Genomic DNA, 25,099 nt, shown 5'->3' on the forward strand with positions numbered 1-25,099 from the left:
CAAAGCTAATTCTAGTGGATTTTATACATTTGGGTTTGTAGAATAAGTCCTCTGTCAGCTTGGATTCTAAGGAAGGTCCATGTTACAAGAATGTTATCAAAATAAGCAGCTGCTTTTGTTTGGTGGTTAGGATATTTTTAGGGTTCCAGTCATTTTCAGAATAACTACTATTTGGCTTTTTAGTCAAAGATTTTGCATGGGGGAAGGATGAACAGAGAGGAGAGATGCTCCCCTTTGTGTATATTTTTTACTCGCTGATTTTATTTCCTTTTGGCATATGATTTTTTTATTGATATATAATTTACATACCATAAAATTCATGCCTTAAAATGTGCAATTCAGCATTTTTTAGTATATTCTTTTTTTTTTTTTAAGATTTTATTTATTTATTTGACAGAGAGAGACACAGTGAGAGAGGGGACACAGAAGTGGGAGTGGGAGAGGGAGAAGCAGGCTTCCCACTGAGCAGGGAGCCCGATGCGGGGCTCGATCCCAGAACCCTGGGATCATGACCTGAGCCGAAGGCAGACGCTTAACGACTGAGCCACCCAGGTGCCCCATTTTTCAGTATATTCACAAAGTTGTGCAACCATCACTACTACCTAATTCCAGAACATTTCATCACCCCAAAAAGAAATCCCATACCGACAACCACTAAACTACTTTCTCTATTTGGATTTGCCTATTCTGGACATTTTGTATAAATAGAATCATATAATATGTGGTCCCTTGTGACTGGCTTCTTCGACTTAGCATGTTTTCAAGATTCATCCATGTGGTAGCATGTATCAGTACTTCAATTCTTTTTATGGCTGAGTAATATTTGTTGCATGGATATACCACATTTAATTTATACATTCATCAATTGATAGACACTTGGATTACTTTCATTTTTTGGCTCTTATAAATAATGTTGCTGTGAACATTCATTTACAAGTTTTTATGTGGATATGTTGTCAGTTCTTTTAGTATATACTTAGGAATTGCTGGGTTGTATGGAAACTGTTTAACTCTTTCAAGCACTTGGCATCCTTTTAGTCTTTGCTTTTGTTTCTTACACTTTAAAAGTCTCTCACGAAATTTGTCTCATGTTAAGAAACCATGCCTATGAAAATCTAGAAGGGAGAAGAGTAAAAATACTTTGTTATTCTGTCAAAAACAACTGCCATCATGTGGCAGTTTCTCTTCTTGTGGTTAAGTTTAGGCCCTACCCTCTGTCTTTACAGAAAAGGAAGTGCTGTGCAGGAATGCATGGGTAGTCTCTAACTCTTACTGTTTAAATAAGTTAAAGGCTAGAGAGATATGTTCATTGTCTTCAGGAAATCAGATCATGTTTACAGCCAGCCTGGCCTAAATGTTGTTGAAATAATTAAGAATAGCTCTCTCTAGTTCCCTGGAATCCTTGGTACTAAGATGTAAATACCAAAGAAATTAACACCCACTCTCCTTAAATACTCATTTGTTCATTCACCCAGTAAATATTTATTGGGTGGGTCAGAGATGCTTCTAGGTCTTAGAAATACCATGGTGAGGGAAATAGACTAGTGCTCTCATGGATTTATTCTTCCCTTGTTGGTGGGTCATTGGAGTATTGCTCTTAAAAACAAAACAAATAGGAAAAACCTAAATTCTTGTGTCCTCATTTTTAGATTTCACTTCCATTGTGTTTTCATTACTTGTTTATTTGTACGGGGTTGGCTTTCCTGCTCATTGTAAGTAGAGATAGCTGATCGAGATGTCACATGGTGATGTCAGCTGGCCAGTCAGGTGCGCCTCACAGAGTGATACTGCCTGGATGATATTGCCATTGTCTGGGGCCTAATCCTTAAGCTTTGCAGGTCCAGAAACCCCATCTTTGTACATTATCAAAGGGGGATTAGTTTGAGGCACTGGAGGTGCCTACAATGAGAAATACCCATGTTCTAGTCTGTATACAGTTATAATTCATGCTCGAAAATGAACGTGTTGGCCTTCATATGCCTTTTAGTGTGATTCGGTGTCTCTCAGGGCATTGATGAGATCAAGCAAGTCTCTGCTCTTTCAGAGTAAAGGGCCAGATCCTGTTACCTAATTAAGATACTATTTGGTGAGGAGCCTGCCTAGCTCTGGCAGTAGTGTCCCTTTGATCCTTGCTACCACAAATGTGATCCATCACCTGAGAGCTTGCGAAGAATGCAAGAATCAGGCCAGACCTACTAAATCATAATCTGCACTTGAATAGAATTGTCAGGTGTGATATGTATGCACATTAAAAATTGAGGCACACTGTCTTAGAGTATACCGTTACCAATTTGTCAGTTCTCTACTGATTTCTGTAGTTTAATCTAACCATAAGTGTGTTGTTATAAATTGCCATTGTTTATCCTCAAGATTAAAACCTGGCTGGTTCAGTTGGTAGGGCTTGCAATCTTAATGTTGGGGTCATGAGTTTAAGCCCTGCATTGGGCATAGAGCCTCCTTTATTTATTTATTTTTTTAGAGCCTCCTTTAAACAAAACAAAATGTCATTTGAAATATCATAGGTTTGTTAGATAATTATACAGTGATATACAAGTGAATAATTGACATAAGCTAGCACTTGTTCTAGCATGTCTTAACATCTGTAATATGACCCTTTGTCTTCATAGTATTTTTTCAATTTTTAATAGTTGATTTCAGACAATTTTTTGAAGATTCAACTAGCAGTCTTGATATTCTTAATATACAATACCATGTCTTCTATAGATCATTATTCCCACGGGGTTTGAAAACACATAGCGTACTAGTTAAAGACTGGGACAGATCTAGAAGTCAGCAGGGGAAAAAAAATTATTTCAGAAAACCAAGGCAGGAAGTCTTAGTAGCTCAGCAAAGAAAAGAACGCTATTATTGCTTCTTTTATCTCCCACTTCCCCTTCTGCTACCCATTTTCAAAACAGTCCAAAAATCTGTCTGAAAATGATGTTACTGTAATAGTACTTATCATAGTGTCCTAAGGAAAGGTTAAATCTAGAGCTGGGAAAAACCAAGAACAGATGAAATAATTTTAAAATAACCTATAATTCTACTACTTACTGACAACCACTGTTAACATTTTGGTGTGTCCTTCTAGACATATTATTTTGCAAAATTAAGGGACTACTATATATGCAACTTTGTATCCATTTTTTTTCTTTTGGTTAGTATTATATGGAGCATTTAGTAACTTATGGAGCATTTGTTGGTGGTAGGCTGAGATGTATTGACTTAGGTATGCTGAAATACTAGAAGCAACGCTCTAGAAGCAAAACTAAATAATCAACAGCCACGGGTGGGGAGAAAAAGCTGAACACATATTTGTGTGCAGAAGACCACATGTTTACATTGGCTTTTCAGTCATCTTTTCTCAAATAAGTCTTTTCACAAACATCTTTAAACATGGCACTCTGAAAGCTGCTTATTGAGTCCAACACTCACTTGAAATAGAGAAGGATATAGATGAGAATTAAAACATGTATTGTGAATCAATAATGTTAAAATCTGTGATGTTAGTTAAAAAGTGTGTGAATGTCACAGAGGTGCCCAGGTTTTCTTTGTGTAGATATTTTTTTCAATGTAATTGTAGTATAGATATGATTTTGATAGAGAAAGGGGCGCCTGGGTGGCTCAGTTGGTTAAGCCTCCAACTCTTGATTTCGGTTCAGGTCATGATCTCAGGACTGTGAGATCCAGCCCCGTGTAGGGCTCTGTGCTCAGCACGGAGTCTGATAGAGATTCTATCCCTCTCCTTCCCCCTTGCTCCTCCTCTCTCTCTCCTCTCTCTCTCCCTCTCTCTCTCTCTTGCTCTCTCTAATAAAAATAAATGAAATCTTAAAAAAATTTTGATGGAGAAAAACTATTATCACTATACATCTGGTAAATAATGTGGCTAATTTATGATCTAAAAAGCCAAATGGACCACTTATGTTTTCAGTTATTTTAATTTGTTAGCATTTGCTCCTATTAGCCATGAGATCTTGAGAAACTTATCTTTTTTTGATCCTCAGCTTGCCTTATCTGTACAGTGAGGATAAGGATAGTACCTGCTTTGCTTGGCCAATGTGGGAATTAAGATGAGGAATATATTTAAAATGCTTAACACCATGCCTGGGACATACAAAGTGCTGAATAAATATTACCAATAATAATAATACCAATAAATATTGTTATTCAAGGTGACATCCCCTCCCCTACTTCTCCAAATGGTAACTTACTCTTTAAATGTCTTTCCCAGCAGAATGCCCTTTTTGAGCTCAGATGGCAGTTTGTGGCTCTCCCACTTAATGTAAGAACTTAATACATTTTATTGTAGTTACATGTGCATGCAACTAGCTCCTTTACCAGAACGACAGTTTTTTTGAGGTCAGGCCCATGCTTTATTCATCTTTATAACCCCAGCTCCTGGCACATACTAGATCTCAATAAATATTGAATGAGTGCCGTTATGAATGTTGTGGGTGTAATTTTGCAGACATTCTTTTTAGATTGTCCGTGGTCTTGATTATATGTACCCTATTCATTAATGCAGATAATCAAGAATTAAACTTTTGTTTTATCATATGGTTTGGTTATTTGCTGCTACATAATAAACTGTACCAAAGCGTAATGGCTTAAAAAGCAATCTTATTTGCTTACTTTGCTGGGGATCGACTGGGGCTTGATTGGGCAGTTCTTCTGATTTTGCTGGCAGCACTCATGTAATTGCAGTCAGATGGCAGCCAAGGCTGGAATGTTCAAGAAAGAACATTCACTTATCTGTTTGGAGACTTAGTGGCTGCAGGACTCCATTGGAATGCTGGCATGGCTGGACCTGGATGCCAGTCTTCTTCCCTTCCTCCCACCCTTCCCACTCGTCTACTCCTTCCACTCTCCAGAAAGGTAGCCAGACGTCTTACATGGTGGATCAGGACCCTCAAAAGTGCAAGAGCGGCGGTTGCCAGGCTGCTAGACCTGGAGCTGGCACAGCCTCCATTCCACTCTGAGCGATGCCCTTAGGCCTGCAAGTACTCATCACAGCCCTGCTGTTTTCTCGGGGAGAGGACTGCACAATGATAGAGTATTAGGATGTGTGCTTCGTGGTTCACTGGGGGCCACTAACGTAACAGACTGCCAAATCATATAATAAGGATTTTCTTTCTGAATGTTTTCAAATAGGCATTAAAAAAAAAAAGGCAAGATGGAAATGTGGCAGCACTTATGAGTCCATAAGGGTGTCATACAATTCAAATTCTCTGTCACTTTACTAGCTTTCTGATGTGGGCATGTTTATCTCTCTGACTCCAGTATGTTACTCATCTACAGATGCTTTCTTCATAGGGTTGTGGTAGCATTTAAATGAGACCATGGGTGTAAGTAGCTGGCACACAGTAGGTGTTCAGTAGATGATAGCTGTTGCTGTATTATTATTGCCATCGTCATCATTATCTATTATTTTTAGTGACTAATGTCTTGGTGTCAGTGTGAAGACAAGTAGCTAATGTAGTATATGTCACATGAACTGAGAAGAAACATTTTGGTTAGCTTTTTCAATTTCAGTTGACTATTTTATATGTTTACTTTGACTTTTATTTTTGATTATTATATTCTTGTTAGCTAAGTGTTTAAAGCCAGTGTCTAATTTTAAAATAGTTTTGGGGTGCCTGGCTGGCTCAGTGGGTGGAACATATGACTGTTGATCTCAGGATTGTGAGTTTGAGCCCCAAATGTTGGGTGTTGGATGTAGAGATTACTTAAAAATAAAATCGTAAAAATAAAATGAAATCGTTTTAGTTTCCGATTAGCAAATGGGAAAATAAATTCTTAAACTTGAAGGATAAAAATTATTTTCTTCTATAAAGTCATAAAAATGCATGTTTTAGAGGAGATTCTGGTTACTTAATTTTCTAAAATACGCTGTTATATTTATTGTATTATATTGATATAGCAACTGTATATTGCCACTGAAGACCACAGATGTTTTAAGTCAAATTCTACATAGGTTTTATAACTTTGTTAGTAGCTAAACTCTGGAGGAAAATATGTCAGTCACTGTTGTCTTGGAGGGCTATGAAGTATGTATTTACTAGACTTTTGCAAGCCTTAGTATTGATGTGTAAACTTGATGACTTTTTGGCATTTTGTGAACTCATCCTCATGTTAAAACTTCAAAATACAGTTGCTTAGGGATTAGATTAAACTGCAGTAAAGGTAACTTGTTTTTTAAAAAGATTTATTTATTAGAGAGAGTGTGCGTGCGTGCGAGCGGGTGTGCGTGCATGCATGCGCTCAGGGGGAGGGGCCAAGGGAGAGGGAGGGAGAGTCCCAAACAGACTGCACAAAGTGCAGAGCCTGATGCAGGACTCGATCCCATGACCCTGAGATCATGACCTGAGCCTAAATAAGAGTCAGACGCTCAACCGACTGTGCCACCTAGGTGCCCCAGTAAGTAAGTTTTTTTTTTTTTAAAGATTTTATTTATTTATTTATTTAGAGAGAGAGAATGAGAGACAGAGAGCATGAGAGGGAGGAGGGTCAGAGGGAGAAGCAGACTCCCTGCCGAGCAGGGAGCCCGATGCGGGACTTGATCCCGGGACTCCAGGATCATGACCTGAGCCGAAGGCAGTTGCTTAACCAACTGAGCCACCCAGGCGCCCCTCAGTAAGTAAGTTTTAATGGTCCATTACAGTAGAGGCTTTAGTGGAAAATTGGTTTGAATATTATTAATCAGCATGAACAGTGTATATGACAGTTTCCTTTTTAAGACCTTGAGTTGTGTATCATTTGTATTCTACTTAAATCTGCTTTGTTACTATCTGTAGCAGTTGTTTTGCCCTAGAATGGCTAGATAGCATTTGGGGCTGTGTGGTTGTCTACCACATGATTCTTGATGCAAGGATAAGAAATACAAGTTACAGCAGGAAGTGTTTGCAGTCAGTACATAATTTCTAGGTTTTCCTGGGAACTCCTGAAAATGGGAAAAGTGGAAAGGCCATGGTCCTTGGAGTCAGACTGTTTCTGGCACTGTGAAGCCTTGGGAAAGTTATTTGACTTCTTCAAGCTTCACCCTCTTCAATGTAGACAGTAGAGACCACCTCTCAGAGTCATTGTGAAGTTAATGAGCTGACAGGGCACACATGGACCGTGGTACCACATCAAATAAGAAGAAACCACTCAGCAGTGAAGTCCGAGGTTTAGTTTCATCAAGCAAAGCAAATGAAACAGCAATGGTTGGTATTCTATGAACGAAAGGGACTACGTTTATAATGGAAGTGTAGGAGGTGCATTTGGAAATGGAGTCTCCCCTGCCCAGTCCTCTCACTGCTTTATGTGCACATACTTCCTCTTTTTCTTTCCTCTGAGGTTCTGAAACAAAAACAAAACATAGTTGAGCTCTGAAACTGTTGGAGCTTTTGAATTCTTTCTAAAGAGGAAATTGACTTTACCTAACCAATGCGCTTCCTGTGTGTGCCGTATCCGTTAAAGAGTGAGACGGGACTTCATTGGTATACTTCTCAACTGCAGAATTTCCTCTTGGTGGTGGGGGTGTGAACTGTATTACGGTGCTTCAACATGTCTTCATTTATTTTGTTATCTGTAAGGTCTATCGTGATTCACCTGGGGATCTTGTTTAAAATGTAGATTCTGATTCAGTAGTTCTGGGTGCGGCCTAACAGTCTGCATTTCTAACAATATCCCAGGTGATGTATCAAAATCATAAAGCATGTAGGGGCGCCTGGGTGGCTCAGTCGTTAAGTGTCTGCCTTCAGCTCAGGTGATGGTCCCAGGGTCCTGGGATGGAGCCCCGCATCAGGCTCCCTGCTCTGCGGGAAGCCTACTTCTCCCTCTCCCACTCCCTCTGCTTGTGTTCCCTCTCTCGCTGTGTCTCTCTCTGTCAAATAAATAAATAAAATCTTTAAAAAAAAATCATAAGGCATGCTCTCCCTGGTTCTTTAAAAAGGTCTTAAACATGTACATGGTTAACTTCATTTTTATTCAACATTTATTTGCCAGGTGCTATGTATGTTAGGGCCTGAGTCTTAAGGACCCCACAGGTAAGTAATGAACCTGAAAGTTTTGAGTATGGCCCCCTCCCTTTTCTTTTTTAAATTTTGGTTTGGATTTATTTCATAGAAGCTCCATAGTACAGAGACTAGTTAACAATTAAACTTATATTAGGGTCTCTCTGTTTCTTTCTTTCTTTTTTTTAAAGATTTTATTTATTTGACAGAGAGAGACACAGTGAGAGAAGGAACACAAGCAGGGGGAGTGGGAGAGGGAGAAGCAGGCTTCCCGTGGAGCACTGAGCCCAATGCGGGGCTCGATCCTAGTACCCCAGGATCAGGACCTGAGCCAAAGGCAGATGCCCAACGACTGAGCCACCCAGACGCCCCGGGTCTCTCTGTTTCTTTATGATTTAAGGAATTCCTCCATTTGGGGCGCCTGGGTGGCTCAGTCGTTAAGCGTCTGCCTTCGGCTCAGGTCATGATTCCAGGGTCCTGAGATCGAGCCCCGCATCGGGCTCCCTGCTCGGCCGGGAGCCTGCTTCTCCCTCTCCCACTCCCCCTGCTTGTGTTCCCCTCTCTCGCTGTGTCTCTCTCTGTCAAATAAATAAAATCTTTAAAAAAAAGGAATTCCTCCATTTACTGCACACACACTATTGTAAGTTACATCACTGTCAAAAGGAGAAAAAATTATTTCCATGATCCATTTCAGCCAATCAAACTGTTCCTTTTTTTTTTCCCCTGTATTTTTTTGTACTCCTTGAGCATTGACATCTTTTGTTTTTACATGGTTGTGACACAATCTCTGGATTCTGCTTTTTAAATTTAGTATTAGAGAATAGATGGAAAACTTTCTAAATTTCTCTATTAACTGTGGAAATCCTGTGCTTTGTGGATTTTCTTGGACTTCAAACACTCTTGGAAAGATAAAGTTAGCAAAAGGGTTAGAGTAGTAAATGTAATAATGTCATTATGAAACTAATATGATAATATCTGCAAAGTAAAGTATGTGTTTGCTTTGATTCAGCTATTTGGCTTTTAGAATTTTCCTGTTAAGTGAGAGTGAATTGTGTTGTCTGTATCTTTAAAAAAAAAAAAAAAGTGTTGTATCTGTGTAGACAGCTGGTTTGTTTCCAAAATAAGTGTGAGCTGTAAAGATTTCCCTGTCCTGTCTCCCAGAACAGCAGCTCTTAATCTGAGCTCTGTGGACCTGACGGCAGCATTTCTCAAAGTGTGGACTGCAGAATCACAGGTGTGCTTGTGAAACTCGAGAACTCCATCCATACACTCCAGCCCTCCTTGAAGGTTCTGGATCAGTATGTCTAGGATGGAGCCCTGCAATCTAAATTATATCAGGCAGTCTACATGATTCTTCTGCAAACCAAGTTTCAGAATTACTGCTGCAGGCAAGCCATGGTTGAGATTTGAGGGAATTTGTAAGTTCTGAAATTGAATTTCTTTAGGGTATGGATTATTCATTTTATTGGGAAGAGAGGGTCTGTAAACCTTTCATTGAGATTTGCAAAGAGGAACATGACTCAAAAAAGATTAAAGTATTGTCCCAGAGATGTGTTTTCATGAACACTTCTCTGCCTTCTATGAGCCTCTTTGAATTTTAAATAAATTCTTAGCTTTCTCCTAGTATAATGAGGGCATCTTATCCATTAGGTGATTTTTTTTTTTTTTTAGTATCATGGCTTTCTTTTATTTATTATTTATTTATTTATTTATTTTAGAGGGAAGCGTGGAGGAGTGGAGGGAGGAGGGGCAGGGGGAGAGGGAGAAGGAGAGACTCCACACTTAGCGTGAGTATGACATGGGGATCAATCTCACAACCCTGAGATCATGACCCGATCTGAAACCAAGAGTCAGGCGCTCAACTGACTGAGCCACCCAGGTGCCCCTATACTATGGCTTTCTTTTTTTTTTTTTAAGATTTTATTTATTTATTTGACAGAGAGACACACAGCGAGAGAGGGAACACAAGCAGGGGGAGTGGGAGAGGGAGAAGCAGGCTCCCCGCTGAGCAGGGAGCCCGATGCGGGACTCGATCCCACGACCCTGGGATCATGACCTGAGCCGAAGGCAGACGCTTAACAACTGAGCCTCCCAGGCGCCCCTATACTATGGCTTTCTGATTTACCATTTATTTACTACTTTTCAGTAAAATGAATTTTAATCCCCTCCTAATTTAAATTTTTTTGTACTGAAACATACTGTTGCCAAGAATAACTTTGTGCGGATAATGATACTTTCTCATATTTTTTTATTGGGAACTACAATGTGCCAGTTATTTTACCAAGTATAATACAGATTATTTAATCCTATTAACAGCAATTCCATGAAGTAAGCATTATATTCATTTGACAAATAAGGAAATTGAGGTGTGGAGTGCTTAATTAACATGACCAAATTGACGTAGTTTGTGAATGGTGGAACCACGGTTTGAGCCCATTCTGTCTTCCCTGAAGGCCAGTACTATGCATTTCTGCTGGTTTGTGCAAATGAATCACATTCAATTTGTCAACAAATGGAAGATGACCACTGTGTAGTGCCTTGGGATTAGGGGTCATGCCTGTGGATTAGCCTTTTCTAGAGATTCTGATTCTGTGTTTTTATGTTCTTCCTTTTCAGATCAAAGAGAGTGCATCACAGACAAGAGATGTCCTCAAACAGCATTTTAATGATTTAAAGGGAACCCTTGGGAAGCTCCTGGATGAGCGATTGGTGACCCTTTTGCAAGAGGTGGACACGATTGAACAGGAAACTATTAAACCTCTAGATGACTGCCAGAAGCTCATAGAGCATGGAGTTAATACTGCAGAGGACTTAGTCCAAGAAGGTGGGAGTCCAGGGGGCCTGTGAAGTGGGGCACATTCAGATTGGCCCTTTGCTGATTTCTCAGGGTGCCAGCAGGCTTCTTGCCATCTGTGGGGCGCTTAGAATGTTCCTACTTCAGGATAGTTTGTAATATAGGATGACAGATACACAGTGAGGTATCCCAGGGTGAGTGCAGTTGAAGTGTTAATTATAATCATTTACAAAACGAGGCGTAAATGGTTTTTCTCAAATGGTTTTATGATAGTATCTTATTTACTGTTAACACTGTGACTTTAAAGTCCTTTTGAGTCTGTTCAGATATTTTTCAGTGTTCATAGAATTTAATTCCATTGTTAGTTTTAGAAGGTTAAAAATTATGATTGGTGTTTACTCCTGAAATCATAGTGATTATATACCTATGTGCAGCCAGTTACTGTGCTTAAAGCATGCCCAGATCTTGCCTTGCTATCTTCCTGTCTTCACATCCACCTTCCTCCTTTCACATAGATCTTTGTCAAGTACATTAAATCAAAAGGTAACGGTTCTGCCCTTTGGGGTTCACAGCGCAGAGAGGCGTATGTGCCGAGAGAGATCTAAGACTTACAAAGAAGGGAAAGCGCTTAGCTGTAGGAGAGTGTAGGATAGCTTTCTGTGGGAGGAGTTCCACAGAGGCTCGAAAGAATTCATTAAGCGGACAACGGAAGAAAAGAGGTAACAGCACGATTGGAAGCAGAAGTAACATCATGAGTGAAGTGAATGGCATATCAGGGCTCTATTGAAGTATTTTAGGCAGTGGAGTTACACAATCGGATTTGCATTTAAAAAAAAATGATGCTGGGGCGCCTGGGTGGCTCAGTCATTAAGCATCTGCCTTCGGCTCAGGTCATGATCCCAGGATGCTGGGATCAAGCCCTATATCGGGCTCCCTGCTCAGTGGGAAGCCTGCTTCTCCCTCTCCCACTCCCCCTGCTTGTGTTCCTTCTCTCGCTGTGTCTGTCTCTGTCAAATAAATAAATAAAATCTTTTAAAAAAATAAAAATTAAAAATTAAAAAAATGATGCTGCCAACAGTTTGGAGACTGTAGTAGAGGTCCTAATACTGGAGGTCAGAGAGGCCAATTGGGAAGATATAGCACTAATCCAGACAGGAAATGATGAAGGCAGTGAGCTTCATCGTGGTGGAGATGAAGTGGAGCTGATTTTTAGACTTTTCAGAGAGGGGCGCCTGGGTGGCTCAGTCGTTAAGCGTCTGCCTTTGGCTCAGGTCATGATCTCAGGGTCCTGGGATTGAGCCCCGCATTGGGCTCCCTGCTCTGCGGGAAGCCTGCTTCTCCCACTCCCACTCCACTTGCTTGTGTTCCCTCTCTCGCTATGTCTCTCTCTGTCAAATAAATAAATAAATAAATCTTTTAAAAAAAAAAAAGACTTTTCAGAGAGAAAATTATTGACAATTTTACCTATCAGTGAGTGTTGATTATTGGTGATTGCCTGGAGATAGGTTGGAGAATAAAGGGAAGGATTTAGGATGACCAAAACCAGCCAGATTTTGGATGACCAGTTTGAATTGTGCTGTTTACTGACATAGGAAATAAACGAGAAGGGTGGGCTTCAGTGGGTAATAAGGCATTCAGTTTGGGGCTTTTGAGTTTGAGGTGCTGCAGATGCCCAGAAGGTAGTTGGGCATGTGGCACGTGGCTTAGGAGAGAGATCAGTGTGGCAAGATGGCAATTGATGGTGTGTACATCAAGTCTGGATCCATGGGAGTAAGTAAATCTTCCAAAGCTGGTGTATAATATGAGAAGAGAGGGTGGCAGAGGCTGCCAGCATTGAAAGGACGACTGAGGAAAAAGGAGCCAGAGACTGAATACCGCCCATCCCACACTGAGTGCCGATGGTGGCATGGGTTGAAGAGGGTGCATGGCTCACAAGGCTGTCACTCTGACTGGAAATTCATCCCTTTTAGTCCCATTTAGAATGTGGCACTGCTGTTATCTTTACATGCTAATGACATTTTGTCTCATCTTCAGTGAGAACTGCTTATCTGCCACTAACCGTAACAGTGCCTTCGAGAGAATTCTTTTTAGTGGGGCCACAGAGTGTCTTTCCCGGGAGACTTTGCATTTGGAAACAAACCCAGAAGCAGTTCACAGGGCAGAAGTGTACACCCATCACCCTGAGGACTGAGAAATGTTTTTATTTTAGAAAATAAATCCTTTGAGGCACAAACTTGTTTGTTACAGCATCTGATGCTTAAATGTTTTTATACTTCAGAAATATTCTGAATTTCAGTCTCTTTCCTCCCTCCCAAGGGATAAAAACTTATTTATGGAATTTTGAGGACTTTGAGGCAGTGTTCAATATACCCTGTTTTCCTTTTGGTGATGGAGAATGTCATGTCATGTGGTCCCAAAAAACTTAAGTCACTCCAGGGCACATTCAGATGGAAAAGAGTTCTGGTAGTATTTCTTTGGGGCTGTGGAAGGACATAGAAGTTGGTCATTTTTTTTAATGTCTTTAGATAGCTTTTCCTTTTTATTTTTCTGTGGAATAATTTCTAATATGTGATATTCTTTTAGGAAAACAGCTGTATCATTTGACTTTATAAGACCCCTTGCCCATGGGGCGCCTGGATGGCTCAGTCAGTTAAGTGTCTACCTTAGGCTCAGGTCATGATCCCCGGGTCCTGGGATCGAGCCCTCCATCAGGCTCCCTGCTCAGCGGGGAGTCTGCCTCTCCCTCTCCCCCTCCCCCCTATTTTCTGTCTCTCTCAAAGAAATTAAAAAAAAAAAAAAGACCCCGTGCCCTATTTTTCTATCAGGGTAACTCCTGTTGGAGTTCTGTAAATGAAGATTCTGTAGGAGCGATGGAAAAAAGGACCTGGACCTTCTTCTTTGTATAAAATTGGTCGACAAACCAGATTTCTTTGTGTAGAGCAGAATCTTCCATCTCTGGTAAAATGTTACCATTATGTACCCCTTTTCTTTGTGAGCTTCACCTTAGAGTCACTTCTAAAATAGTTTCTACTTTTACTTTTTGGGAACTTGACTGTGGAATCACTTAAGAATTATTTGTGAGAAAACCAGAGACCCACCTAGACATGGGCTATAGTGATTACTTTATAATGTGACCGTTTTTTTGCTGTATTTATTCTCTCATTCTTGATTGTAGGGGAGATTGCCATTCTTGGTGGCATAGGAGAACAGAATGAAAAACTGTGGAACTTTACCAAAAAGGCCTCACACATTCAGTTGGACAGGTAAAGGAGTTGGTGCCGTTCAGGCTTAGTTTTATGCATTTAAACTGCCTGCTTTTTTTCCCCCCCTTATTAAAGATTCTGAGTAAATGAGATAGAGAATATATATTTCAAGGTTGACTGCCCAATACCAGTATTAGTGGTATGAAACAGTAGCGATTGTAATTTTTGGCATAGTATTACTGTAGATTTTCTTCAATTCTAGTGTGTAAGAGAATTACTAAATTTTAGAAATTCTGAGCATACTGAAACTGATTTTTTGGTATAAACTTGACAGTGGTGATCCTACCAATTTTCTCTTTTCTTGCTTATATTTATTTGGGAAGAGAATCTGTCTTCCAAAGCCCCTACTGCCATTAGCATTATTTCCTGAGGGCTTCAGCATCTTTATGTCGTATGTGACTGATCTAAACTATGATTCATATTTTTAATCCTCAGTTAAGAGCCTCATGAACACATAAGCTTTATTTCCTCAGCTTACCAGAAGTGCCTTTACTGGTTGATGTGCCTTGTTTGTCTGCTCAGTTGGATGATTCAGTTCTGAACATAGTGAAAGACCACATTTTCAAGCATGGAACAGTAGCATCTCGCCCACCAGTACAGATCGAAGAGCTAATAGAGAAACCGGGAGGCATCATTGTTCGATGGTGTAAGGTGTGTAATTAAGACTTGTAGATGTCGCTTCAACGTTATGGATTTGAGGTCTGAGGGTCTTTTAGGTTTTTTTATTAACTACCTTTGAACGTTTTCTTCTCTTCACAAACAAAAGTCCCTTTTGCTTTACAATTAAAGTCACAGGGAACTTGAAAGCAGGTAGCTCTTCAGTTTGAGGTAAATAGTTGTGAAGGTACCTTTAAGAATCTCTGTATCACAGCAGTGTTTTCCATCACAGATTTCCCAAACTTAACCCTTAGTAAGTTGAAGATCTCTCCCATTTCGTTGATTACAAAAGCCAAAAAATGATAGCGAATATTGGGTCCCTGATATTTTCTGTTCCACACTGAACTAATGCTTCTGAAGTAAAATCCTAGGGACGCTTGGATGGCTCAGTCAGTTGAGCATCTGTCTTCGGCTCAGATCATGATCCCAGAGTCCTGGGATGGAGCCCTGCATGGGGCTCCCTGCTCAGTGGGGAGCCTGCTTCTCCCTCTCCCTCTGCTCCGCCACCTGTTTGTGCTCTCTCTCTCTCACTTTCTCACTTTCTCTCTCAAATAAATAAATAAAATCTTTAAATTTTTTTTTAAGGTTTTATTTATTTATTTGAGAGAGAGAATGAGAGACAGATAGCAAGAGAGGGAAGAGGGTCAGAGGGAGAAGCAGACCCCCCGCTGAGCAGGGAGCCCAACATGGGACTCGATCCCAGGACTCCAGGATCATCCTGAGCCAAAGGCAGTCACTCAACCAACTGAGCCACCCAGGCGCCCTAAATAAAATCTTTAAAAAAAAAATCCTAAAATGTGGTTTCGTCACATTCTCAGCATTGCTGGGAATTTTCTGTATTAAATCATGTTATGTATATGAGTTACCATATTGTAGATAGAAATCATGTCCAAATGAATCATAAGTGTCTTGGCTGTTGACAAATACATCATTCAGAATGGGTGCTCAGCTTCTGGAAATGATTGATTTTTCTTAAATGGATTTTTTTTTAAAGATTGTATTTATTTATTTGAGAGAGATCATGAGCAGGGGGAGGGGCAGAGGGAGAAGAACAAGCACTCCCCACTGAGCAGCAAGCCCGACACAGAACTCGATCCCAGGACCCTGAGATCATGACCTGAGCCTAAGGCGGACATTTAACCAACTGAGCCACCCAAGTGCCCCTAAATGGATTTCTTTTTAAAGATTTATTTATTTCCTTGAGAGAGAGAAAAGGGGAGAGGGGCAGAAGGAGAGGGAGAGAGAAACTCAAGCAGACTCCCTGCCAAGCATGGAGCCCAACATGGGGCTGGATCTCATCACCTTGAGATCAGACCTGAGCCGAAACCGAGAGTCGGAAGCTTAACCAACTTAGCCACCCAGGCACCCCTTAAATGGATTTTTTTGCTGAGGCCTTGTTATAGAGGAAAAAAATAGAGATTTTTTTGTTGGTTTAAAACAAAGACTCTTATTCCATTTTTATTCTTTTCCCTGTCAATGGATCTAGAGTTTCCATTTTTTTTTTGCTATAAACATTAGTATTCATGTTCCCTTGTGTACATGTGTAAGAATTTTTCCTCAAGTATATATCCAGTAAAATTATGAGGTCCTAGAGTACTGGATCTATACTCTACTAGAAATACCAAATTTCGGGGGCGCCTGGGTGGCTCAGTCATTAAGCATCTGCCTTTGGCTCAGGTCATGATCCCAGAGTCCTGGGATCGAGCCCCGCATCGGGTTCCCTGCTCAGCGGAAAGCCTGCTTCTCCCTCTCCCACTCTCCCTGCTTGTGTTCCCTCTCTTGCTGTGTTTCTCTCTGTCAAATAAATAAATAAAATCTTAAAAAAAAAAAAATTCTCCACTCTAAAAAAAAAAAGGAAAGAAATACCAAATTATTTTCAATGTGATTGTACCAGTGTTTCCTTCTACCAGCAGTGTTCCCAGCACTCTGCATCCTGACCAAAACTTGATATTGTCACACTTTACATTTTTGCCAGTATGGTATCTCATTCTGGTTTCAGATTGCATTGTCCATATCACAAATTTGGTTAAATACTTTTATGTATTTTTGGTTACGTATATTTCTAATTCCATGCTTATTTGTGCCTTTTGTTCATTCTCTTATTGGGTGGTTTCTCCCCTATTAAGTTTTAAAGGAGTCCTATATATATTCTGGATATTAATTATCTTGGTTTTGTGAATGATGTAGTTGTGGGATTCTTTTTTTTGTTTTTTAAAGATTTTATTTATTTATTTGACAGAGAGACAGCGAGAGAGGGAACACAAGCACGGGAGCGGGAGAGGGAGAAGTGCTGAGCAGGGAGCCCGATGCGGGGCTCGATCCCAGGACCCTGGGATCATGACCTGAGCTGAAGGCAGACGCTTAACAACTGAGCCACCCAGGCACCCCAGTTGTGGGATTCTTATCTTTGAGTTTCCAATATTTTATCTTTGGCATTATGGTATAGAAAACATGCCATTTCGGAGTGCTAGCTAGGGTGGCTCAGTCGGTTAAGTGGGCAGCTCTTGATTTTGGCTTAGGTTGTGATCTCAGGGTCCTGGGATCGAGCCCTGCAACAGGCTCCACACTCAGCGGGGACTCTTTTTGGGGATTTTCTCTCTGTCCCTCGCCCTCCGCCCCTCCCTGCTTGTGCTCGCTCCTCTCTTTTAGAATGAATAAATAAATCTTTAAAAAGAAAGAAAAAGAGAACATGCCATTTCTTCAAAGGAAGCCGAGTTCTGCAAATCAGACTGGGAGGTATATAACACATGGTTCAATAAAGAAAAGGGCAGTAATGTTGACATATTTCCTATGACCTTCCTGAGAGTAGCCCAAATTCAGCACGTGGGCTTCTGTGCTCGGCCCCAGAATTCTTAAACCATGATGCTGAGAGAAACTGTTCCCTGATTTTTTTTTTTTTAAAGATTTTATTTATTTATTTGAGACAGAGAGAATGAGAGAGAGAGAGAGAGCACATGAGAGGGGGGAGGGTCAGAGGGAGAAGCAGGCTCCCTGCCGAGCAGAGAGCCCGATGCGGGACTCGATCCAGGGACTCCAGGATCATGACCTGAGCCGAAGGCAGTCACTTAACCAACTGAGCCACCCAGGCGCCCCTGATTTTTTTTTTTAAAGATTTTATTTTTTGATAGAGACAGCAAGAGAGGGAACACAAGCAGGGGAGTTGTTCCCTGATTTTTATCTAACACAAAGCCTTTCTCCTTAGGTGGATGATGACTTTACAGCCCAGGATTACAGGCTCCAGTTCCGCAAATGCACTTCAAATCATTTTGAGGACGTATACGTAGGCTCTGAAACTGAGTTCATAGTGTTGCACATAGACCCCAACGTTGATTATCAGTTCAGAGTGTGTGCCCGAGGAGATGGCCGACAGGAGTGGAGTCCTTGGAGCGTCCCCCAAATGGGTCACTCCACGTTGGTGCCTCATGGTATGTTGTTGCTTTCTCACTCCGAAGCCTAACGATGTCTCGGGACGCTGGTGCCTGCGCTCAAGGTCGCACACTGACAGCCGGGTTTTCTCTCGGTAAAACCTGCGTCGGTGAGAACAACATGAAACATCTTCTGTTCAAATTACTTCACGTGAATCTTGAGACATTTTCATCGGTTCTTATCTCGAGTCCAAAAATAGTGCCAGGCAGGATTGTTAGCATCCCCTAAATCCAAAGATTTTAAGTGTTGCGACAGGATACTGATTTAAAAAAAAAAAAAAAGTGGGTACTGATTTTTCCAAACCTTCGATTACTTTCTGGATGGAGGTCTTATGATTTGAATTTGGTCTGTCCTGTATTACTATTTTAAAATATTCAGACTCATTTGTTAATTAGTTGTTAATCAGGTTGGAGTAAGCTCAAACAATTATGCTTTACCCTGATTTCATTAGACAGGAGATAATACTCATTGATCTTCCATCTATTCCTGCCAGAATTATGCAGGAATAGACTAACACATTTTTTGTGATTTTTAGGATTAACCAGGATACCCTGTCACTGAATCTCTTCTTTTATGGGACTTGTCCGTGACCCCTAAGAGTAGCCTCTTCTGCTTCCAAGTTTTATTTAATGTATCTGTGTTGAAGATATACCTCAAAAGGTTTTAATAATTTTCGATATCTTTGCTTCCTAAAAAGAGTGGACAGCTGGCTTTGAGGGGTACAGCCTGAGTAGTCGAAGAAATATAGCCCTCCGGAATGATTCTGAATCCTCGGGTGTGCTCTACTCCAGCGCTCCAACTTATTTCTGTGGGCAGACATTGACATTCAGGCAAGTAGATCTTACAGTATGTTTGTCATGGCTTAGGCAGTAAAGTGACGTGCATAGAACACATGTGAGCTTTGGATTCAAAGTAGACTTGAGTTTATTTCATCATTTATAGGCAGTGTTACTTTGGGGAGAGTTCCTCATTTCTCTTTGCTTTGGTTTTCTCAGATGTGTTCATAGAGCTATTATGAAAATGAACTGAGATAAAGTATATAAGATGTCTTGCTTATGCCTGATACATAGCACGTACTTATTATGTTTGTGTCTCTTTTCTTCTTGGGAGATAGAGGTAAGTAGACTACCTCTCAGAAGTCAGTCATAAAAAATCAGAGACCAAGAATTTTTTTCCTTTGTGAATCAATATGAGCAGGTGTCTGTGAGAGACAACCTGTCAGTGTAAACGTACTGAGAATTACATACATAATGTATATAATTCTCTATAAAATATATGTGTACATACATATATATATGTATGTAATTCTCTGTAAAATAAAACTGAAAGCAAGCGCTCCTACCACCAATCAGTTTTCTATTTCTTTATCCATTTCTTCTTGTATTAGAATAATTTCCTTGTTTTCATGTTCTGAGATGGTCCTATTTCTGAATAGCTCTTCCTAGAAAGCAAAGCCCAGTTTTGTTTTTTCTGTTTTGTGTTGTTTTAAAGATTTTATTTATTTGAGAGAGAGAGGAAGAGCACAGAAGGAGAATGAGAGGGAGAAACAGACTCCCCACTGAGCAGGGAGCCTGATGTGGGACTCGATCCCAGGACCCTGAGATCATGACCTGAGCTGAAGGCAGATGCTTACCCTACTGAGTACTCAGGCACCCACAAAGCCCAGTTTTTATGTGGAAAATCAGGGAAGTAAACTGTCCTCTAATTTTTAGGTCTTGAGATCATGAGGTTTTATGGTGAACGCTTGCTCCAAGTTCCTCTTTTTGTTCTCATCTCAGTCCCTTGTCATATGAAGCATGGAGAGTAACTGAAAGCTTTATGTAAGCTAATGTGGCCGTGTTCTCCACCAGCCAAGTCATTTGAACTGTCAACAGTTCTCAGAATGCACTAGTTTACACTGTCTCATTTTTGACATCTCCTCTCACCCCTTATGTTATGAAGAATGACTCAATGACCAGAAAAATACCAAGAAAGAGAGGGAGAAATAAAGAGTCTAGTACCTGAAGTCCACTTAGTTATTCCCCAAAGGGGAATTCTTGAGTTTTGTATGCTGACAAACGCTTTTTCTGCTTATGTCCTTTGTTTATATACTGCCATTAGTGAGTCTCCTGAGAACAGTGTGCTCCCATGTGATGATAGGGCTTCCTGAGTTGATACATTCAGGTCAGATATCTCAGACAATAAGAATAGCAGTCATAGTAATAATAATTGCAGTTAATAATTAAATAGCATTTACTACACATGAGGTGCTGTTTTAAGCACTTTACTTATATCAACTCATTTGATTCTTACAGTAGCCCAATGAAATAACCCATTTTAGGGATGAGGATACTGAGGCGCACAGAAGTTAAGTCACTTACCCAAAGTCACATAACTGGTAAATGGCAAAGCTACTCTATATCTTTTCATTTTGTCTTCTTCATGGGAGAGTAAATGTGATTCTGGTTGGTGTTGGAATCTACAGTTTCTCTACGTCAGTATCCTTTAGCTCTTTTCCTTTTCCCTCCTCTATGACCTTCCCCCCCGCTGGTGATGGCCTGATGCTCTCCTGCTTTTAAATCCTTCCTCTGTGAACATGGGAAGGTCTGATGGATGGCATACTTAGGTTTGTTTTTTCCTGTTATTCAATAAATATTTAAGACATTGGAAATTACCCAAATTGATGTAAATCCACTTCCTATCCGTGGACCGTAGTGTGACATTTAGTAGGCCTCAATAAACCTTTAGTTCTTCCTCTTCTCCCAGAGATGTCTGGCCGGGCCCCACTTGGGGTGATTAACAGAAACTTCGTTCGACTCACTATTATTGTAGCCAGACCTTTGCATTTTTGTCATTTTTCTTTTGAACGTGGAATGAAAACGTCTTCTGTCCCTGTTGGAAGGAATTGCAGGCATCAGCAATGAATTCAGAAGATTGGGGGGTGGGGGGCGGCCTGTATGGGGGAGGGGGCAGATGGGTCTACTTGAGTAAATGTAAACTTTATTCAGTTTTTTGGGGTGTCTGAAGGCCTCACAGTTAGAAAGAAGATTATGCTTCTGAAGGCAGTGCCCTGTTGCTCAGCCCAGTCTCTTCCTGCTGAAGTTGCTGGAATGCTGAAGTTGCTGGAATGGGTAGAGCTGTGGAAACCAAGTAACCTGTTACTGGCAGGCTCTATCAGTCTCTAGAGCCCACTCTCATTTGGTAGCCAGGTCTGCTAAGCAACCCCCTCCTGCTAGGCCTCTCCTTGATTTTCTGTCTGAACATTCCTACTTTCCCTTTCCTTGCTTCCAAGATTTGCTGATCTTACCATTTTTTTTTAAACCAAACTTTTACTTTCTCTTCTCTACCACCTCCTTTCTTTAAAACAGCATCCTTTCAAACAGCCTGCTTTAATCCTCATAGCCTAGGAGGTTATTGTCTTCCTTTTACATAGGAAGAAAAAGAAGCACAGGGACCATGGGACTTGCCAGTATTTGAATCCTGCCAGTCTAGCCCTGAAAGTCTGTGCTCTTAACCTTGTGCTGCCTGCCTCCCACAGGTCACCTGAGGTGGTAAATCAAAGGCCAATAGGCTATTTTTTATTAATAAACTTTTTCTTTAAAAGAACATAAAAAATTAATGTTACAGTTAAACATTTTTTTTTTTTAAGATTTTATTTATTTATTTGACAGAGACACAGCGAGAGAGGGAACACAAGGAGCGGGGAGTGGGAGAGGGAGAAGCGGGCTCCCTGCCAAGCAGGGCGCCCGATGCGGGGCTCGATCCCAGGGCCCTGGGATCATGACCTGAGCTGAAGGCAGATGCTTAACGACTGAGCCACCCAGGCGCCACACAGTTAAACCGTTATTGATTGCTGTGTAACAAACCACCCCAAAACTTAGATGCTTAAAACAATAGTCATTTATTTTGCTCAAGAAACTGCAGTTTGGGGCGCCTGGGTGGCTCAGTAGTTAAGCGTCTGCCTTCGGCTCGGGTCATGACCCCAGGGTCCTGGGATCAAGCCCTGCATCAGGCTCCCTGCTCTGCGGGAAGCCTGCTTCTCCCTCTCCCACTCCCCCTGCTTGTGTTCCCACTCTCCCTGTCTCTCTCTGTCAAATAAATAAATAAAATCTTTAAGAAAAAAAAAAAGGAAACTGTAGTTTGCAGAGCTTGGCAAGGACAGCTCATCTCTTCTTCTGTGTCAGTAGCTGGAGTGGATCTACTTTCAAAATGGCCCACTCACATGGCTGGCAAATGGATTCTGGTTCTGGGTGTCTCTCGGTGTAGGCATCTCTGTGGGCTGCTTGGGCTTCCTCACAGCATGGTGGCTGGGTGCCAAGATTGAGCATCCGAAGAGATAGGAAGTGGAAGCTGCAGAAGCCGCCAGTTTTTTAAGGCCTGGGCCTAGAAAATGACATAATATCACTTCTACCACATTTTACCCTTCATTCAGAGCCTAGATCCCAGAGAAGGGACATAGACCCCACTTTTTGATGGCAGAAGTGTCAAAGAAATGGGGGGCTTTATTTTAGAAATGCTATGATTGATAGCTGTTAGAAAGGGGTCACTTGGTTTAATGCTCACCTTTGTTTGGTTAAGTGTTAGCATGACCTTTTCTGAATACGTTTAAGCTTGAGGAGATCTTTCTTTTTCTGTATAAGACTGGTCTCTGTCATCACCAGGTATATCTTCAATTCTGTTAGCTCCTTATATTAAAAAAAAAAAATCTTACTAATTAATCATTCCTGGGAAGATTAGGAATAGGGCATAGTCCCTACTAGGATTAAGAAGTTAATTTGTTTTGGGGTACCTGTCTGGCTCATTCAAAGGAGCATGCAACTCTTGACCCAGGATCATGAGTTCGAGCCCCACATTGGGTATAGAGATTACATCAATAAATAAACTTAAAAAAAAAAAGTTAACTTAGGGTCTTTGAAATTTTGTTGGTTTCTCCTTATATTAAGACAGAATGCATTGTCCTGGGGAGAATCCAGCTTTGCTGGGTTTTACTTTTTGCCAAAGTGGTCCCCTCTAGAAATAGGGTATTAGTCCTTTAGGTTAGAGTTTGGCTCTTATGACAGACATGGGAATGCCAGACAGCAGAATTTTCCCCACAGACTCTTGATTATATAGACTTGGGTGAGGTAAGACAGCTGGTTTCCTAAGTAGATCTCCTTTCAGATTCTATACCCTAGCTTTTAGTTTGTCTGTGGATGGGGGGTTCCATGGTATCATGAAGGTGTATCTGCTTTAAAGTGGTCACATATAACAGTTCTTCCAAATAATCTAAGGAATGTTTCTTAGGCCTTTTTCCCATCCATACTTTATCTGTCTTAAACTACTTATTTTTAAATGTAAGGACAGATCTGATCAACTCCAGTCTCATTACGCTAATCATTTCATTCAACCTTTACTCCGTTCAGATGGTATCTATAGTATTTGATATTGCCAGGAATGTGAAGTTTAAGAAAAAGAAAAAAAAACAAAAACAAAAACAGAATCTTTGACTCAATATAGAGTAGGACATTTATAAATTAGTATAAGAAAGATCCAGGGGCAGTGCCTGGGTGGCTCAGTGGATTAACTGCTGATTTCAGCTCAGGTCATGATCTCAGGGTCATGAGATTGAGCCCCGAGTCAGGCTCGGAGCTCAGCGTGGAATCTGCTTATCCCTCTCCCTCTGTTCCTTCCCCTACTCGCATGTTCTCTCTCTCTCTCTCACAAATAAGTGAATAAATAAAATCTTAAAAAAAAAAGAAACATCCAGATGCTGTGCAATACGGAGGAAGGAAAAGTTACTTCTATTTTATTTTTTTTTTAAGATTTTATTTGAGAGAGAGAGAGCATGAGAGAGGGGGGTAGAGGGAGAAGTAGACTCTCTGCTGAGCAGGGAGCCCAGTGCGGGGCTTGATCCCAGGACTCTGGGATCATGACCTGAGTCGAAGGCAGATGCTTAACCAACTGAGCCATCCAGGCGTCCCTGAATCTGGATATATTTTAAAGGAAGGACTGACAGGATTTACTGGTGGATTGTTTGTGGTAAGTGAGTCAAGTGTGACTGCAGGGTTTTTGGTGTAAGTAACAGTTGGGACAGAATTGTCATTTACTGAGGTCTATAAGACTGTAGGAGGAGCATATTTCTGGGTGAATAATCAGTTTGTTCTTTCACAAATTAAATTTGAGTCCCTTGTTAGACCTACAAATGAAGATGTGGAGTAGACAGTTGGATACACAAATCTGGAGTTCAGTGGAGAGAGCCAGGCTGGAGATACTAATTTGAGAGTTTTTAGATGAAAACATTTAGATTAAATGAATATCTAGGATTGTGATTTCTGGGTCATACTGTGTTTATCTGTCTAAGGAACTGTCAAACTGTGTTCCAGAGTGACTGTGCCATTTTACATTCCCCCCAGCATGTATGAGATTTTCAGTTGTTCTTCATCCCTGCTCACATCTGGTATTGTCAGTTGTTTAGTTTTCACTTTTTTAAAAATTTATTTTATTTTATTTTTATAAGTAGTCTTTGCACCCAATGCGGGGCTTGAACTCACGAGCCAGCCAGGCCCCCTTGTTTTTGCTTTTTTTTAAAAAAGATTTTATTTATTTATTTGACAGAGAGGGACACAGTGAGAGAGGGAACACAAGCAGAGGGAGAGGGAGAGGGAGAGGGAGAAGCAGGCTTCCCGCGGAGCAGGGAGCCCTATGTGGGGCTCGATCCCAGGACCCTGGGATCATGACCTGAGCCGAAGGCAGATGCTTAACGACTGAGCCACCTAGGCGCCCCTTGTTTTTGCTTTTAATTTCAGCTATTCTATATACATGTAATTGTACCTTATCGTGGTTTTAATTTTCTTTTTAATAGCCAAAGATAGTATCTTTTCCTGTGCTCACATATGGGCCATTTGTATGTCTTCGTTGGTGAAGTGTCTTTTCAAATCTATTGCCTATTTAAAGCAATTTTTTTATTATTGAAATTTGATTAATATAAGTCTGTTGTTAAGTATGTG

The 25,099-nt window shown here is 40.8% G+C and overlaps 1 protein-coding gene across 1 annotated transcript in view; it reads left to right on the plus strand.

Annotated features, from left to right (window-relative positions):
• Positions 1–25,099, plus strand: part of CRLF3 (cytokine receptor like factor 3) — a 36,149-nt gene that overhangs the window by 2,334 nt on the left and 8,716 nt on the right. The window contains exons 2-6 of the mRNA XM_006739028.3: positions 10,611–10,818; positions 13,964–14,051; positions 14,525–14,702; positions 17,911–18,133; positions 18,832–18,964. Coding sequence (XP_006739091.1) covers positions 10,611–10,818; positions 13,964–14,051; positions 14,525–14,702; positions 17,911–18,133; positions 18,832–18,964 — 830 coding nt within the window. The remainder of the gene's footprint in view (positions 1–10,610; positions 10,819–13,963; positions 14,052–14,524; positions 14,703–17,910; positions 18,134–18,831; positions 18,965–25,099) is intronic.

The sequence above is a fragment of the Leptonychotes weddellii genome, chromosome 15 (genome assembly GCF_054177405.1).
Source record: "Leptonychotes weddellii isolate Sample4059 chromosome 15, ASM5417740v2, whole genome shotgun sequence".
Lineage (NCBI taxonomy): Eukaryota > Metazoa > Chordata > Mammalia > Carnivora > Phocidae > Leptonychotes > Leptonychotes weddellii.